The following is a 19,861-nucleotide window of genomic DNA, read 5'->3' as shown; positions in this document are numbered from 1 at the left end:
AGTACAAATTGACTATAAACCAGAGAAACTGAAAATCTATTTTCCTCTTCCATGTTGAGAGAAAAGGAAAATATAAACAAATGGCCTAAGTGGTGAAAAATTAGATTTTTAGTAATATATGAGGTCTTTTTAACAGGGAAGGGAATTTGATCTTTAGAAATATGTGAGTTTTGAACTTGACAGCATCCCCTTCAATGCTACCGTTTGTTTTATGTCACTGAACTCTAGAAGGGAGAGTGGGAGACGTGATGTTCCAATAGAATCATATTTGGGTATTTTGAAACTCTTAAAATTCATTCATCAAATGAATCAATCTATCTCTCGATTCATGCACCAAAATGTATTAAAACACAAATTCCAAGCATGGGGGTGGAGGGGAGATATGTTAACAAAAAGGAGTTTTCCCCAAACCACTGGAGTTTCTTTCCCACAATCACCCCTCAAGGAAAATCTGAAAGAATAGATGGGCCTTACATCAGTATCATTAATCATGCTATGCCTGAGAGGACACGTATGGAGCTATAATGTATTTGAAGAATGAGATTTTCTTTATAGTGAGCAAAACATTTTGTTTTCCTTAGTAAAAAGTAAGTGGTAAATGAAGAACAGTCATTAAAGAAAAAAATGTGACTGTAATGTGTGGAAGAATTATTCCATATCAGAACAGTTTACATTAAGAAAATAGAAACAAGACCAGCAAGCTTCCTGAATGCCTAATACCTGCCATCTAGGTGACAGATGTGGAAACTTAGCCTTGCTAGAAGCTAGTCAAACTAATACATGCAACTTTTCAGAAAGGAGTCTAGCTCTTGGTTTTATCAATAGGCTTTACATATTCATATGTATCAGTTCCACACCCCTTTTTTACTAGAATATCATTCCTAATGGAATGGACCTAAAGATCTGGGTTTGTATAACCTATTCTAAGTTAGTCACTGGAGCATGTCTGGAATTTCTGTTGGGATGATTTTGTGACAGGAAATGCGGTTTCCACAAAATTGAAATTGGAAAAATCTTCCTTATGATGACATTTTCTGTTGGAAAACTTGAAATGAAATTTTGGGTTGTTTTTACCTGTTCGGAATATTTTGTTTTGTTGAACTGACCCAAAATGTTTCATTTCAAATCAGTTTAATAAAACACCAACTTGTATTTATTTCCCTATTAACAATTGCATTGGAATTCTAGTTTGGGCCCCCATTTTCTCCTATGGGCTGAGCTCCTCGGAGGACTATATCTCCCATAATACAATGCGGATTTCCTTTGGCCAAGCAAGATGCATCACAGGAGTAACATGAATCTAGGTTTGTCATGGGAGGTATAATCCAGCCAGGGAGCCTGGCTCAGAAGGGACAAGTGGGAGGCATGAGGTTTCTGAACTACAGCTCCCATGAGGCAATGCACCACAATGGGAAAATGCAGTTTAATGCTGAACTGACTTGAAACAAAGCATTTCAAATCACTTCAACAAACCAAACAAGAAACATTTTGATTTGGGGTATGTTGAAATATTTTATTTTGAGCAAAATGTTTTGTTTTTGTTGAAAATGTTCAAACAAAATGTTTCAACATTTCCAAATAGAAATCTTTTGGAAATAAATTTTTGAAAATGTCAACTTCTCAACCCAATTTGGTATGGAACTGACTGTGGAAATGTTGGAATTCAGCTCTGCTGATGCCAAGCCCACTGTCCTCCCCCCCTCCCCCCCCCCTCAAAAAAAAAACAACCAAAAACAAAACTTTGTAAAGATGGAATAATTCATTGCAAAAAGCCACCAGCCATGATGGTGCAAGTTAATGCTTAGGACATCTCTGGTTTAAAGGCTTTTGTCTATACTTAAAATGAATAACTTATTAAAACAGGCCCTCGTTCTGATCTCATTTAACAGTGGTTTTACATTTGTAGGGGGAATTGTATTACATTTAATAGACATCTATAGGACTTATGCACATATTTAAAGTTAAACATGCTCAAGTGGTTTGCTGAATCAGGATGGATTTAAGCACGTCCAAATTAAGCTTGTATTTTGTGTTCTGCTGAACTAAATCCATAGTGACTGACCTTAATCCCACTGAACTCACTGGCAAAAAAATCCTGTTGATATCACTGGGGCATGAATTGTCCACACAGTAGTTTTCAAAGAGATTTAACTACTTAGAATATTTAAAGGAGTAGTAATGAGATGATTTGCCCTATGAGGAGACAGAGAAATGTTAGACAAAAGCCAAAATTTCCAATCAGGGTTATTATTTAATTACCTGTAACTCAAAATCAGACTGTTTCTGCGAAGTTGAAGGAAATTGATCATTCTCCCTTGCTTCAAAAATAAAGGTAGCACTTTCCAGGCCTTCAGGAATTATCCAAGCCAAGTTACAGTGGCTGTTTATTGAGGGCTTTATAAGGGGAGATGGGTGTAACTGTAACTATGCAGAGGTTACTGCCTTTCCATAAGATGTCATTAATCATGAGGGGCCAGGAATACCTAGTGTAATTGTCTATTATATTATAAAATATATTGTACATCTTTATTTGCAATACATGAGGCAGCTTTAATTTACTCATTCATTTTATTGTCAATTTTTCTAGTTTTATTTTTATTAATGAATTCCCTTTTGGGGCTTTGACGTGCTGTTCTGGAAAAGAGGTCACTTGAGTTGTACACATGGAGAACAGAGCTTAATGAATCATAAAAATACAAAGACTAACATTTTTAACAAGTATGTTCTGTATTTTTTGCAGAAAAAAGATGCAAGCATCGAGTGTGAATGATGCATTCTATTTTTAATGAGTCAGAATGGCTATTCATCCTTTTTGAGAGATATATTATTAGAAATCTATTCATAATAATTACTTCATTTTAATTAGTCACCTCACCAAGTTGCAAGCACCATAAAATCATTAGGCTATATTAAAACATAGCATGATATTCCAAAAATGTAGAGGAAAATTAAAAACGAAACTGAACTTCGAATTTCACAATAGATGGTCAGTTCCCTGAGAACTTTATGTGCCATTACTATAGAGAGGGCAAAAAGGAAATTGCATTTCTTTCTTAGGATGGATGTGGCTTATAACTATATTTTAATTGATCACATCAAAACCAGAAACATTTTACTAGCAGTTAATGGGAAGTCTGAATGAGGGTCTAGAAATAGTTCTAAAATGTGTCATTCCAATGCAATAAACTAAACAGAAAAACAGGGCTATTAAATCACACATTTCACTGCTGAACATTGTGGGGTCAATATCCTTGTTGATGCACAAGAGTGAGTAACTCTGATTGACATTAATGGTAGTTTTGGGGAAGGAATTTCTGTGAGAACTCTGTTTTCACAGTACTTCTGCCCTGCCTGGACTCAGGCCATATCCTGGGTCCTCTCACTCCTGCTTTTTCTTACCCTCTCAAGTCCTAGACACCTGCAATATAGAGTCCCACATCTACATATTTCCTTGAGCTATGAATCCAGAACTAAAAGCAGGGATGTTTTTATTTTTTTGACATTGGAAAGGCAAAACATGAGTACTGAGGTTAAGAGAATGTTCAAGTTGCTTTCAAAAATCACGAAATGCCAGAGTTCAGATTGCACATACCTCCTGAATGCTGACCTCTTCTGCATATGCATTACAATGCAGGCTTAATGAAATGGACATATATTACATACAATTTCTTCCACACCCTCAGATACTCATGTATAGCATCTTCTATGAATAAGCAATGTTCATATAAAATGTACCCAGCAGCCCATCCTCACACAACTTCCTACATGTTAATGTATAACATAAAGTAATAGCGAAAATTAGCTGACATATAGACAGTAGGCCACCTGAGTTTGACACTGAACTAGCTTCCTGGTTAACTGTCTCACATTCCCAATTGACCCTAAGGAAGACCATTGATTGAAAAGAATATATTCAGTACATGGGTGCTAGCAATGTACTATCCGGGATAGCTCCCGGAGGCCAATACTGTCAAATTACGTCTGCACTACCCCAAATTCGACCTAGCAAGGTCGATCTTAGCACTACTCCTCTCACTGGGGAGGACTACAGCAGTCGATTTTAAGATACAACAAAAGCCACTTTGTGGTACACTCTCTCTCCTTTTCCAGAATCATTAGCGGTGATATGCCTCACAAACCATATGATGCCTTGAGATACTACAATGTGGGCAATGCAATTCCACTCCTTCCTTGTCCCCTGCACACCACTGCCTGCTATGGGTGCTACTTTTGCCAAGAGTATTCACGTTTATCATTAGTATGTGTTATATTTTAAACTCCTTATAGTCAGTAAAAAGGAAAATGCGCCAATGCATTTTGCTCTTCCTGCCAAGAAATGTGTTTCAGCAACTACTGGACATACTATAAAACAGGTGTAAGATTTGTAATATGTTTCAGTGTAGTTAGGAGCTAGCGTAAAGCTTATTAGCAGATTTAACCTTGTAACACTAAGCTTTGCAGGAAGGACATTTGGCAGGTATGGTAGAAACAAGTCAAACACCTAACTGCATGCCTCAAAATTGTATTATCCCTTGTATTCTATTTCTTTTGTCTTATGAACTGTAATTTGGCACCCTCAAAAGCCATTGTTGTCATATATATTTACTCCTTTGATAGATCGATTTCCATTGCATTTTAAAATTCAGTGCTCTTCATTCAAAAATAGAAAGCACTTGTCTGGGTTTTGTGGAATATTATAAATTTTTGTCAGTTTTCAGTGGGAAACTTGTTAGAGTTGGAAAATTTTTTTGCTCATATGTTCTACAAGTTTCCACCACTCTTACGGGGAAGGCATTGTATCCCCTAGTAGACAGGGAGTTTGTTCCTTTTACTAGGGTCCTAACAGGTATTCATTTGAAAGTGCTTCACTGCCCATCTATATATGTGTCATATGGGGAACAGAAACTATTTTCTGCAAGATCTATACTTGAGTATTCTTTGAAATTAGATTCACTGTCTCTTTCATTCCCCCAGATACCATGTTGTTGGACTCATTAGAAATGAATACATAGTTTTTCTAATTTTTTCTATCACTTTTATCACCTTGAAAGATGGGGTGGAGGGGAAAGAAGGAACCTTTCTACTTATAGCAGATTATTTTTTTTCTTAAAAGAAGCTTTCTTCTCCCTTTATTCTTATAATGTAGCTATTTGTATATGTATGTATAGAAATAATGTCAAAATAGAAATATAGCTCAGGAAAAAGTAAGGGTTGGATTCAGGTTTCACTTGCAACAATAGAAATGTAGATTAATCCATTGACATCAGTGAAGTACCTCTGTGTTGGGAATAAGTGAATCGACAATGAGATTTCTCTTTTCGAATGTTTCAAATAAAAGAAAATATGCTAAAAGTTGAAAACTGTGATCATCTGTGAAATCTCTTTTTTCAGCTCTGATGAAGCCTTTAGCAAAGTCAATTTAAATTACCGCACGGAAAATGGGCTATCTCTTCTCCATTTATGTTGTATTTGCGGTGGTAAGTATTTGTACTTTCATACTCTTTTAGCATGTTATTTACATGGTTAGTGATTTGGTCTATTTAATAGCCCACAGGAACATTATATTTTTTTAACTATTTGCCTTCTTCGCATTGTCCTTGTTGATGCTCTGGTAAGCATTAGCTACAACACTCTAAACTGTAGTGACAAGGTGGAGTGGCTCCAAGTAAACTTTGAGCTCCTTTCTAAATAATTCTTCAATCTAGCAAAAATTCCAATCAACTCTGATGCACAGTTAAGTACAGATGTGCAAATAACTTGAAATGAGTTGTTATATTTATTTTGTCATTAAGGGATAGTATTATTCTATATGAAATATTCACATTATAGACTGGTATGAAGGTTGAATTTTTGATACTCTTTTTCCCACAGAGAGAACATTTAATTTTTTTAATATTGTGAAAATGTTTTACAACATGGTGAATTAAAATAATAATAATTATGATAAAATAAAAATCAGATCTTTTAGCCCAGAATGTTCTTTGATGGGATTCTTGCAGATAGCAAACCAGGAGAACAAGAAAAGTCATGTGAGAGATCATCTGGGTACTCATACTGACAGCAGAATTTTCTACTCTGATCCATATTGTAGATCTCTTGTCCACATTGTGCTCATGTGTTTTGCACTTGTTCCACAATATGCAACAGAGATCAGCATTCAGAATCAAAGAGGATTTTACCCTAAGGCTTCAGTTCCACATGGCACTTAAGCATGTATTTAAATGCTTTGCTGAATCCGGGCCCAGATGTATAATCAGTGAGAACCTGACTATTCACCATTGAAATCAGTGGGAGCTTGCCATTAACTTCAGTGTGTGTAAGACCTAAGAGACCACTAGGATTGTTTTAGGCAGTTGTAGAACAGTCTGTTCCCATTAACGGCTAGATTGTGCCTGATGCTGACTGGTACCATAAGGGGGTGGTGCCCTGCCACATGTTGAGAGTTCATTAAGAAATGGGTTATTGTGTAGTCACAATGTGAGCTAAATTGTGGCAACTCTGAGGGAGAGAGCATCTTCTTCTAGCATAGCTTTGCAGGAGGCAGCCATAATGTGGATCACAGCACTTACGTGAATAAGACAGAGGTGGCAGGAGATGAGAGTGTCTTCATGCTATGGTTCACTAGTATTCCTATAAACTACTATCCCAGTAATAATAAACTGTAAAGGCGCCAGGTGGAGCATCACTTTTGGAAGGATCAATTGACAAGGTATGTGTCCAGGAAACCCAACTTGTAAGGCAGGGAGGGAGGGAGCGAGTCTCATGCTGAAACAGGAGTTTTTAGCACCTCAAATATCTCTAAAAAGTCCTCCCTCAAAGATGTGAATGAGATTAGCAAGCGAATAGATGCCCAGTGCCACAAGTGTTCCCGTCAATGGCTAGATTGTGCCTGATGGTGACTGGTACCATAAGGGGATGGTGCCTGCCACATGTTGAAGGCGTCATCATTTCCCTGTCCACTTTGGAGTCACTAGCAAAGTCAGGGGACGCTAGAACAGAGAGCAATCCATTCCCTTCCCATTGTACACCCATGCAAAGGCCGCCACAATCTGCCATTTAATTCGAAATCCAAGTAACACTGTCCATTTCAAGGACCATTGCTTGCATTTTGAATACTGCAAATGTGAATAAAAGTGTTGAGATCTGATCTGAGCCACATACTACATGTGGAAGCTCTTAGCTGATTGCCTTCATTTGCATGTTCTTTTCTGTAAATGACTTATCTTTCCAATTTTTATTATAAAGGTAACAAATCCCATATTAGAACTCTTATGCTAAAAGGGTTGCGTCCATCCAGGTTAACAAGAAATGGATTTACAGCTCTGCATTTGGCAGCTTACAAGGTAAATTAGAAATGAGAAGTCCGTATGTTTGGTCGTCTGCTCTCTCTAAATTACTAATCCCACTGACAATCTTTACACCTTGCATACCATATATAGGAAAATTACTTATAAACGCTTGCACACATTAAAAGACTATGGATTTAGCATCTTTCATGGACAACTATTTAATTAAACCTCACAACATGTCTGTGAGTTAGAGAAGTATTGTTATGATTATGGTTACAGAAAGAAAAACATTTTCACATAAGCTTTGCTGCTTCCCCGCCTTGTTTTTTGTCACAACTTTGTTTCAGCTAAAGTTTCCCAGTCAGCTGTAATGTTTGTTTATTTTATTTTACTTTTTATTTTACCTATTGTTAAGAACTGACATTGTGATTGGTGATGAATGAAGCAGAAAAATAAAGACAACACCTGCCCCGAAGCACTATTGTTATCCCCATTTTACAGACAGAGAAACTTAATGCACAGAGAGAGTAAGTGACTTGCCTGAAGATATACAGTAAATCTATTGGCAGAACTGGAACTGAAAGTTCCTGGCTTAACTTTCTATTTGCTCACCACAAGACAGTCTTTTCTTTTCTAATTATTGTAATATGATCAGAGCCGTCCCTTGGGTATGGCGAATCGGGGCAACTGCTCTGGGCCCCATGCAAATTATTTGCAAACAGATTCCAATATTCTTGAAAGTATTCATTAGATGGGACTAATTTCTGAGTTTCTTTAGTCAATGATGCTTTGTCTGCTCACAATTTTCAATGCATACAGTCAAGTCAATGAAATGTAGGATTATACTGAAAGTTAAGCATATGCTTAAGTGATTTCTTGACTCAGGATCTTAGTTAGTCACCCAAGTCACACAATACTTTTTCTGTGCTCTGACTGGATTCCATGAAGCTAAGCAAACCATTGCAAATTGTGAATTTTGGAATCAAATATACAGTCTGAAATTTCTTTTGCAGGACATTTGAAATTTTAAGGCTGCAGGATTTACCAACAGTTAACACACCATAGCACCTATTGTATTAAAATAATTGTATATGGAAAGCACAGGGAAATATAGGGATCCCAGATACCCTGGTGTGGTAAGTGTTGGTAAAGGATGACGTTTTAATGGCACTCCCTGTGTCTGGGCTGTGGCCAGACAACCTTGTGAGTTTTGATGGGATCATGGCGGAGCTAAGTAGGCTGGACCAAGTTATCACTTGGGGAAGGAATTCTCCAAGGACTTCCTAGTGGAAGCCATTTTATTTTCAGGGTTTTTTTCTTCACTAACTTCAGGTTAAAATATCACATCCAGTAATCCAGAACCTTCTTCCATAGAATTACAATTTGGCAGGGAGGGTGGTGTTAGGAAATACTGTAGTTCATGATCTCACGTGGAAGCTGATAATTGCTCCAGTAAGCTGAACACACAGATTTTCAACGTTAACAAAATGGCATGGGTCAGCAGTTCCATCTCCACTGCATGTTCTGTACAGCTGATTCATTCATGGTCTACACTCGTTTTTGTGTACAATACAGGGAGAGCGAGCTGTGGTGGCGGCAGGAGCTTGAGCATCTCTTGCTGTTGTGGTCTTATTATTTATGATTTTTTTACTGTAACACTTAGGAGCCCTAGGTATAGACCAGGACCCCATTATGCTAAGCAGATCAACACAGAACAACAACAACAAAGAGCTGGTCCCTGCCCCAAAGAGAGTACAATCTAAGTCTAAGACATGGGACAATGGATGGATATAGTCAGACAGTGAAATACAAGGAAACCACGGGACAGTACTAGTCAGCATGGCAGGCAGTGTTGTGTGTGCTCCTATTGGATGCTGAATAGTCATCTGAAGATGTTTGATTTCCAAGCTGACTGATGGCCAGTTACTCAGCTGATGTAAATTACCATAGCTCCATTGGAGTCAGCTGAGGATCTGGCTCAATATAGGAACAAGTCTAGTTTTGCAGTTAGAACAGGGGATTGGGAGTTGTCCTGGCTTCTGTTCATGGTTCTGCCATTGACTCACTGAGTGATCCCAAGCAAGTTACTTCATTTCTCTGTGCATAAGTGTACCCCTTCGTAAATGAGTTCAATAATATCCACCTCAGTTGGCTATTGTCCCTCGTAACACACGGTTTGTGAACTGATCTTACAGTCTCAACAAATTATTATTATTATTACTATGATTTCCATTGCCATTGTTATATCTGGCAGGAATATCAGCCATGCTTTAGCCCATTATGTTGTCAACAAGGAGACTCATCCAAAATACCAAGCTCATAGATCTGGTATTCAGCACACTGTCCTGTGTATTTGTGGGATTTCCTTCTTAGATCCTGAGAAGTCCTAATGTGCCCTTCTTCTGGGTTTGACACTCTAATGGTTCTGATATTTAAAATAGTCCATATGAGCATTTAAAAATGGTTCTGAGGCTAAGTGATATTTAAATATCTCATAAAATCAGGGAGAGACACAGCTTTAGAGATGTCTATTGCCCTAACAAAAACATTTGAAATGTGTGCGTTGTAGGACAGTGCAGAACTTGTGACAGCGCTGCTGCATGGTGGAGCTGACATTCAGCAAGTCGGATACGGAGCTCTTACGGCGCTTCATATTGCTACAATAGCTGGTCATCATGAGGTACGTTTTTGCTTTTCTGCACAGGAAATGATGAGAGTGAATGGCCTGATTAATTGGCTCATTTATCTTTTAGCGTGTTACTGCTTAAAACACAGACAAAACAGCAATCAATAACTCAGTAAATCCGAGCTTCATTTACTGGCACTTCATAACCCCTTGGAGAGGCTATTAGGATTTTAAAAGTTTCTCTTGGTTTGGGTGTACATAGAATACACATGAGTAAATGTACCAGGCATGTTCATACATCTCCTGCTCTTTGTATAAAATGTTTTTAAAGTCTTGTTGGGAACCAGTGCTATTCCTTTATTAATATCAAAGAATTTAACAAAAGATTTGTGGTGACATGAATGCATATGAGTACCCTTGATGGGATCATTGCTTCCTCCCCAGATCTGTGTATGGAAGGGAAGCTCTGCTCCAGAGTGGAAGTGAGGGCACTGTTGCACTGTCTCATTTCCTTCTCCAGATCCTGTAGATTATGCTTCACAAGCTAAATGCACGTTCTGCACTCAGGGAGGGGGCACAGATTTCTGTATTACCTTCTCTGTGAGTTCCGTCTGGGGATCCCAGGAGCAGCTGCAGTCACGGGAAGTGCCTAGTATGTGGATTCAACAGAGCCATCCAGCTGTTGAGCCATCCGGCCATTGCTTTCTATGGACTCCTGGGGTTCCACCAAGCTTGGACGCGAGCCCTATGGCTCTCCCTCCCTGACAGAATGATCTGGAGGAATTCAGTGAGGGGATCCTTGAAAGGATTTCTTCCTCCAGATCCTGCTCCTGAGGTGTGATGGAGGAGGCGAGGGAGGGTAAGAGGAGTTCCATTGGAGGCTGCAGTCCGGCCCCTCCTTACCTAAACATGCTTTTAGTCATGAACCTGTTAGCCTATCACTTTCCAGCCTCAATTCAATCGCTTCTCATATCATCTCCTTTGCGTTGCCCTGGAAACAATTAACTCAATCTAATTTATTTATTTTTAAAATATATTTCTTGAAGTGTTTAATATTATGTGTGCAGAATTACTTTTGTAATGAAAGATTCACAGTTGCAAACATAATCATAAATGCACAATTATTTGTGTTCTCAGTTCTGCTGCTTAAGTTGAAATTACTGACTTTTACAAAACAACAAAACTAGGCTAACTTATGGAAACACACACTTCAGATTTCCTAAAATAGGGCTGGTGGGCAAGGAATGCAGGATAACAAGAAGAAGTTACAAAGAAGGTAATATAGAGCACATTGATGACTATATTCACAGTTGTGTAATCAGTTGTACAGTCACAGTCACCTCATTTGCATTCAAAAATATCCACTTGTTGGTGTCAATACAGGAATTATCTTTGTAACTGGAGGCTTCTGCAAACAACTGTGTGGTGCAGTTAAGAAAGCATGTTGAAACTTTGACCCATATTATATTAGGGTGGTATTTCTCAACCTTCTTACGTACCAGAGTTCCTCCCTGATCTAGCTGGGACCCACTCACAGTTTATGGGAAGGACCAGGGGTTGAGACTGCCCTGGGGAAAACACTTGCTTTAGGGAATGGAATTTCTTTCTAAACCTGATATTTTTAAAAAACTTTTATTAGAAAGCAACTCAGACTTCAGTTCAGCTCCTAGTAGAGAAGTGTCAACATCTCCAGAACTATCACCCTGGTTTGTACTAATTGGCACCTTTGTTGGCATGCTCAGCAGAGAGGATGAAGACTGAATGAGCACAGGGTCCATCTAGGTTCACGCTGAAGCACACTGGGGCGATGGGAGTAGGGGAGGAGGGAAACGTAGGCGTTCTGCAGATAATGAGAGATTTTTTACTTCAATCCAGTCCTTTTTAAACTATTAAATTCAGAAAAAAACATAGACCTAAATAACTAACACTCCTCTAATGGAGGGGGAAAATAGTTCTGTGAAAGTACTTACTGTAAAGCAACATTCATGATCTAACTGAAACCACAGAAAACAAGGGGGTTCAGAGGTAAGATTCAAACTCTTGTCATTCATCCTGCACTGCAAACATCACCAAAATTGACAGTGCTGCCACTTGGAGAGTGTAACAGACCTGCTAGTCCCACAGGCTTTGAAATTGCAGAAGCAACAAAGCTGTGATTATACTTTCATGTGGCTGCCATCTTGGGATCACTCCACTTGTGAACCTTTGAAACATTCCTGTTTACACTGGAGGCACAGTCAGCTTCAATATGTCTTTACTGTCAAACCAAAGGTAGACTCCTATCTCCTTTTGAAATCAAGGGGAGCTTAATGCTTAACCTGCTTACGAGCATTTTCAAAGGTTTTAAGTACCTAGCTGCATCTTTAGGCCCCTAAATGCCTTTGAATATTTGGCACCATGTCTAACTCTGTGTATATGCACTGCTTAGCACCATGGGGCCTTGATTCTATCTTGGATCTCTGGGCACTAACACAATATAAATAATAACTACAGCAGTCTTGTCCCAGGGAGGTTCAAGCCAGCCTGAGCAATCTGCACTTCCACAGCATTCCCACTGTGAGTGGAAATTCTGTGCTCTGTTAAGCTCTGTACAGATTCACACTCTGACCGTACTCCATAGTAACCCTACTGGCAAAGGATGCCAAGTGGAGGGGCTGAATCACCATATCCCAGCCACTTCCCTCCATCACCAGCATCACTCACATTTTAAACTGTGCTAGCTGCCTAATCCCCCACTCCTCACATCTTGGTGTGGGCAGAGGAGGATGAGGGTTCAGTGTGCTGTTTCATCCCTCCACCTGGCCAAACTTTCTGCCATTGGGGATCCTCCCCCAGGGTCTGGGCCAGGAGAAGCCAGTGCAGTCTTTGGCTGATTCTCGCCTCACGTTTGTATCCTCTAAATACTTAGAAGCGGTGAATACAAAAGACACCAAAATGAGAATAACTCCAAATATTACTTTTGCATTGATTGATTGGGAGCTAGAGATAGAAGCCATAAAGACAAGTCACACGAAAGCCTGGCATTACCTCTGAAATCTATGCAGATGTGACAAAGTGAGAAAAGGATAAAGCACTGTACAGTTAGTCACACACAAAAACTCAATTAAAAAGCTGTTATTCTTCAATGTTTCGGTCAGCAACTCCAACCGTTATCAAGGGACAAATCAATTTGCAGCATCTGAAGGCAACTGTTTAAGTCTGTGGATGGAGAAGCATGCTAATAGAGCAGACTGACAATAAATACTTTATTTTGAAGGTTGGCTTTTCAAGGAGTAGGTTTTGCTGGTGGTTTTGGTGTTTGTTTTTTAGCATTACATTCTTAAACTCATGAGACATCATGTCATTCCCTTCATTAGTCAAGTATATTCCTGGGTCTTGTTGTTTACTCATTAGAAATGCTTCCTAGCATATCCTGTCTCAAAAAAGAAGTTGCTGTTTACAATGTAAAAAATATACTGTTTACAATGTAAAAAATATATATCCAGTCATTCTGTGCAAGAATTATAATAGGCAAGTTAGCAACACTCTTATTAGTTTTATGATCCTTTCATCTTCTCTGAAATGTACTTTGTGTTTTGTGTGTGGACTGTGTGTTACCTGGTAATGATCTTATGTACAGAGTGATATTTTGCCTTGCTGGGGGCATGGCATTAAGGAAATTGTCTGTATTCTTTAACAGAGCCCCAAGTATCTAAGGTAGTATATATTCTTTATAAAACAGTGTCTGTCTTTTCAAAAGTACCATGTATATAAAGTAAGGCCTTCTGATCATATTATCTTATTGATTGTGTTGTCTTCCTCATTATGCTGGACGCTCATTAGATTGGGTTATTTACTAGAGTCATTTTAATAGCTCATTATTTCTCATTATAGCTCATCCTGACCTTGGTAACAATTTAAACTGTTTTTGGTGGTCATGCCCTAGTCATTATTTGACAATATTGGGAAACTAGTCACAGTTTGGCAGTGTTCATATTGACTGGGAGCAGGGACTGAGATCCATAGATAGAGCTGTCTGTGGAATCTTGCACAACATTTACCTGCACTATGCCTGGTTCTATCCAAAATTTTAATCTACACTAAATTCACTGATGATAATAATAAACAGAAAATGAATACTATGCAATAATTATGGCAAAGTTTGAAAAAAACCCTCTATTTTAATAAGCATTGTGAAATCTTGAGAAATATTCCACACATCTATGCAGATGTCTCATCCCAGAACTCTTACTTTCTCAAGAAGAGGCATAATTAAGGGAGATATCCACAGTGAAATTTTGAATAAAATTACTCATGATGGACATGACCCCACATTTGCGCACTAATGAAGGTAGTATTATCCTGGTGGGCTAAGTGGGTAGATTACATTCATTGAAAATTCAAAAGGTTGTTCTGATCATCTGGTCATCTGTTTAGAAGTTCTAAGAAGCTGTGTATGTTTCCCTAGAAAACATATATATTACACCTCAGACACTTATGTGAACTCTGACACCACCAGCGTAAAGAATGAATGTTTCTTCCAAACTCAGGTTTCCTAGTCTATGTCTACACTAGCAAGCTTACAGCCGCACAGCTGTACTAATGCAGCTGTGCCACTGTAAGATCTCTCTATGCCGCTGGGAAGGAATTCTACGACTGACATAATTAAACCACCGCCAATAAGTAGTGGTAGCTATGTTGGTGGGAGAAGATTATCTGCCAACATAGCATTGTGCACACTACCGCTCATGCTGGTGAAACTTATATCACCAAGGGGTGTTTTATCTATTTTGTTACAAAGTAAATATCAGCACCTGTCAATCTTTTGTGTGCAATAAGTAAGAAAGAAGTGGCAGATTCATCTCTGATCCACCTTTAATAAAAATCTTTTAGCTATACAAAAAGTGGTGTGACAGTTGCAAAAGATTATCTGATGTTACAGTTGTGACATGGTCAGGCCAGATGGCTACAGGAGAGTGATTCTATTGAGATCCAGCTTCGCCCACCCACTACTAAAGGATCCCCCGCAGCCTAAGGGGGTATCCACAGGACCTGGAAACCAAATGAGTACGGGGGACAACTAATGAAATAACAAGGACAGGAGTGTGGTCAAAAGGTCAAACGAAGGAAACCAGATGGGGACACCAAGCAGAGAACACCGGACAATGCCCACTGCTCCTCAAAGGCATCAAGGGAGTCAGTGGACGCCGCCCAGAGGAACTCTGCCTGGATACGTGAATGGACGGAGGATTGGAAATAGGCCCCACAGTCACAGGAAACTCCATCGGCCAACCTCCTCACTCTGGTTATATAGATGGCCATTTTAGCCAGGGCCAGGAGGAGGTTGACCAGGAGGTCCTGTGACTTTGTGGGGCCATGGATAGGGAGTGCATAAATAAGAAGGTGAGGGAAAAAGTGCAACCTAAAATATAACAAAATATTCGTGAGGAGCCAGAATAGGGGCTGCAGCCTGGCACACTCCAAGTATATGTGTGCCAGGGTTGCCCTCACGTCGCAAAAGGGGCAGGTGTCTGAGATAGGGGTAAACCGTGCCAAGTACACGCCCGTGCTCCTGGCTCCACGAAGGAGCCGCCAACTGATATCCCCGGTGGGCCTCAGGACCAAGGTGGAGTATAGGCTGGCCCACTGGGGCTCCTCACCCTCCAGAGGTGGCAGGAGGTCCCACCATTTTGTATTGGGGCGGGATGAGAGGGTGAGGACGTGAAGGGTGTGGAGCACGAGAGTGTATAGATGTTTCCTTGGTGCGGTCTGAAAGCAGACCGGTTGCAGCTCGTGCAGCGCTACAGGAGAGTGATAGAAGGCAGATATATTAGCCTCAGGTTAAGTAGGTCCCTTTTTCCTGGGTAAGGTAACAGGGAAGGTTCCAGAACAATCAGGAACTTTTTGGAAAAAATTAAGGCAGACAGGCTGATTAGAACACCTGCAGCCAATCAAGAAGCTGCTAGAATCAATTAAGACAGGCAGGCTAATCAGGACACCTGGGTTTAAAAAGGAGCTCACTTCAGTTTGTGGTGTGCGTGCGAGGAACTGGGAGCAAGAGGCTCAAGAAGCTGAGAGTGAGAAGGTGTACTACTGGAAGACTGAGAAGTACAAGCATTATCAGACATCAGGAGGAAGGTCCTGTGGTGAGAATAAAGAAGGTGTTGGGAGGAGGCCATGGGGAGTTGTAGCTGTCACGCAACTGTTACAGGAGCTACTGCAGACAGCTGCAATCCACAGGGCCCTGGGCTGGAACCTGGAGTAGAGAGCGGGCCCGGGTTCCCCCCATCCCTCCATCCCCCCAACTCACTACTTGATACCGAAGGAATTGACCTGGACTGTGGGTTCCACCAGAGGGGAAGGCCTCTGGCCTGTTCCGCAATCTGCTAGTTGGATCAGCAGAGACTGCGGGGATTGTTCTTTCTTTTCCCCATGCTGGCCAGTGATGAGGCTAACTGAGTGAACGGCAGATTTGAGCCATGAAAGTGGCCAAACTGAGGGCTGCCGGGAACCTCTGAGGCGAGCAAGTCTGCCAATAAGCGCAGGACCCACCAAAGCAGAGTAGGAACTTTGTTACACAGTGTATTACTCAGTTTGATATAAAATATGACCTAACTATACTTTCTGAAAGACATAGGAGGTAGGAAAAGACATACTGACAGACATGTCAAAAGAAATGTGAAGTAAAGTGAAGGAGGCCCTGAAATCTTGTGTGCTGGCTTCTAGTCATGTACCAAATTGCTAGAGAAGAGCCTGAACAACAAGCCAAGATTTGAACACTCAAATTTGGATCCAAACTTGTGGCTGGCATCTGTCGTAATAGGCTGAATCATCTCCTCACCTCAAATCTGGAAACCTGGGAAAATCAGATCCAGCCATGAATTCTGTGGCTTTTGCCCATTTCTGTAAATGACCTGCTTCTAGGTAGAAGTGAGGACGATTTATTCACAGACTGGAGACTATGAAAAGTACTTTGCCATTCCAGATAATTTCTAAATAAAACTAGAAAAGTCATTGTTTCCCTGCATACTTTTAAAGGTTTTGCTTCAGTTCAATGTGTTTCAACATGCTGATTATCTCTCTGGCATGTAGACTGAATGCACTGATGTTTGGAAATTCCAGTCCAGGTATCCCTAATTTTGGAGTAAGTGCAGTCGTTCATTACCAGCATCATGTATACAAGTGCTGAGCAGCCAGTTCAAGCTCAAGGAAAATAATAAGTATGATGGAACCTATATGAAGAATCTGCATTTGTCAAACAGAAACAAGAGCTGGTTTGAACCAACCAGACCTTGTAATTCTTTAGGGTTTTTTTGCTTGGGAGATCTACAAAAGTACAGGACATGAAGAGAGAACAATTTGTCAATGTGTTTTAAAAGATAGAGTGAGAGCAGATCAGAAGTTACAGAAAGGCAATATAAAAATTAGATTTCAGAGTAGCAGCCGTGTTAGTCTGTATTCGCAAAAAGAATAGGAGTACTTGTGGCACCTTAGAGACTAACCAATTTATTTGAGCATAAGCTTTCGTGAGCTACAGCCACAAGTACTCCTTTTCTTTTTATAAAAGTTAGAATCACTCATTAGTGAAGAAATATTTATATATTAAATATAAATAATGGGAGCCTGATTGTCATTTATACTAAAACCGTTTATACCACTCTGGCATTGTAAAGATGGCTTAAAACTAGTATACATGTAATTTATGCAAACTTTCAGAGTGGTGTAAAGGAGTCCTAATATTAATGAGATACACAGAGGGTGATATCTTGACCCCATTGAAATCAATGGTAAAATGTCCAATTACTTCAAAGTGGCTAGGATTTCTCCCTTCATATTTTACAACATGAAAAGCCATATTTTCAGTCTAGCCTATAAATATGGGCAGAAAAGTATTGCATTCACAAATCCCACATTTGCACAAATCAGATAATTTAATACTTAACAACATGTGTGGATGTTGTTGCATAAAATCTTTATGAACAAATATTGAACCTGGGCTATAGATTTAAGCACATAATGTTGATTGGTTTCTTTATATTGCTTGCAGAAAAATACTGTGCATTGAGTTCAAAATCATTCTTCCTGCAAATACAAATTTTGTCATTATTTCCCCTTTACTAAAGCAGAATTATTTGCAGAGAGAAATGAATCAGCTACACTAATACATTTTGATTTCTGGATAACAAGACAGATTAATTTACATCTTGCAGGTTCTTAGCTTTCCAGAATAGATCTTTCACATACAACTTTGAGTTCTTTATTATTTAATTATTGTTAGTTGACTAAAGGAAACAAAAAATCATTGATCCAATTATACATGATTTTTCAATATATCTGTATGAGGATGAGATCTAACTTACTTTTTCTCTATTTTTTTAAGCAGATAAATTGCAGTATGTGCTAGCAGAAAAGAATTTTTAAATTAGAGTCCATATTTTGAAATTCTGGCCCTCCAAACCTCCATTCTTCTCCCCATTTCTATCGTTTCCGAAGTTTACTTCTTCCAGTGCTTTTTTCCCCTAGAAAAGTATATGAATAAGGCACCAATCCTGCAATATACTCCTCATGACAGAGTTCATTACAGGATCAATGGGTTAAGAATAAGCCTGTGGGGGTGATTTCGCATAATGCTGTATTTTCTGTAGCTCAACAGAAAAATGCTCAAATGTAAATAATACATATGAGATGCACAAGAGCATAAAGTAAATATGTGCTTCAGATCAGATCATTAAAATGAAGAACGATGAGCAGAAAATACAAAATACCTTGTTTTATTTTACTTTTTCAAGTTGCTTTTTTAAAACTTTTGGGCCTGATCCTGTGAGTGACAGAGCACCTCCTACAATGTGCAGAGTGCCCCAAACAGAAACTGAAGTCAATGAAAACTGAGGATGCTCAGCTCCTTGCAAGGATAAAGCCCCTAATTTGACGAGGAATCATTTTTTGTGAGCAATTTAGAAAAGACCCATTGTTTTCTCTGTTAGTAATGATCAGATCTTTGCCAGAAACGTCCCCTACGGAGAGTTGTACTCCATATACCTCATTTGGTTCTGCTGCTGTTTTGGAACCTGAAGATTTATAGTTCAGATTCTGCTTTTTTCTTTCCCTTTTTTACAGAACTTTGAAATTGTCATTCTACTGAGAATCTCTTCTGCTAGGTTAAATAGCTTACTTTGCACAGAAGTTCATTAATATTCATGGAAATTGGAACTGTATAAAAAACTGTAAAAAGTGCAGTGAAATGTAAGTCAGAGAGGGAAAATATATTTTTGACATTTCCTCCATTTCAATAAAATAAGGGGAAATTATTTATTCAGTTAAATAAATAAAAGAAACATACACACCAGCCTATTATATATATCATTTGACTTTTCCATTTCTTGAGGAAAGATGCTCATTATATTTCAGAGCCAGACAAAGAGCAACTGGAGCTTCTAGCTTTGATTCTCAGTTCTGCTGCAGGGCCAGTTTGTGACCTTGGCACAATCTCCACACCTCCTGAAACCACGATAGTAATCACCTCTATAAAACTGGGAGATTGAAGGACACTGCTGTAAATGAGATGTTCCAACTCAGCTGAGCCAGCTTGGTACATAAATATTTCATCTTCTCTGTGATTTTGTGTCATATTTGTTTACTTTAGCAAAACTAGTTTGTTGGTTTGTTTTATTGTTTAGTGGATGTTTTCAGAGCATGATCCCTGGACTGGAGACCTCAGTGAGAAGTGTACAAAATTAGAGAAAAATAAGAGATGCTGGAAACCAAATTTGATACCCAGATGAGTTTAAAAAAACGGTTCCTAAGCCTGGTGTTTTAAAAACATTAAATGTTTCCAGCCCAGAGAGGTCACTGCTGAATTAATAATACATTTTTAATATGCTCTGATGTGCTATCCAATATTTCCACACTGAAAAACTAATATTGTTGCAGATTTCATTTTATAAATTAACATTGGCATTTGCAGATG

The 19,861-nt window shown here is 39.2% G+C and overlaps 1 protein-coding gene across 4 annotated transcripts in view; it reads left to right on the top strand.

Moving 5' to 3' along the window:
- TNNI3K (TNNI3 interacting kinase) overlaps positions 1-19,861 on the top strand; it is a 166,550-nt gene that overhangs the window by 4,530 nt on the left and 142,159 nt on the right. For all 4 annotated transcript variants that reach the window (XM_074961531.1, XM_074961530.1, XM_074961529.1 and 1 more), the window contains exons 3-5: positions 5,392-5,477; positions 7,246-7,343; positions 9,859-9,969. In XM_074961531.1, the coding sequence (XP_074817632.1) occupies positions 5,392-5,477; positions 7,246-7,343; positions 9,859-9,969 (295 nt within the window). The remainder of the gene's footprint in view (positions 1-5,391; positions 5,478-7,245; positions 7,344-9,858; positions 9,970-19,861) is intronic.

The sequence above is a fragment of the Natator depressus genome, chromosome 8, assembly GCF_965152275.1.
Source record: "Natator depressus isolate rNatDep1 chromosome 8, rNatDep2.hap1, whole genome shotgun sequence".
Lineage (NCBI taxonomy): Eukaryota > Metazoa > Chordata > Testudines > Cheloniidae > Natator > Natator depressus.
Note: the sequence above shows the minus strand (reverse complement) of the source record. Positions and strands in the feature narration are given on the sequence as shown.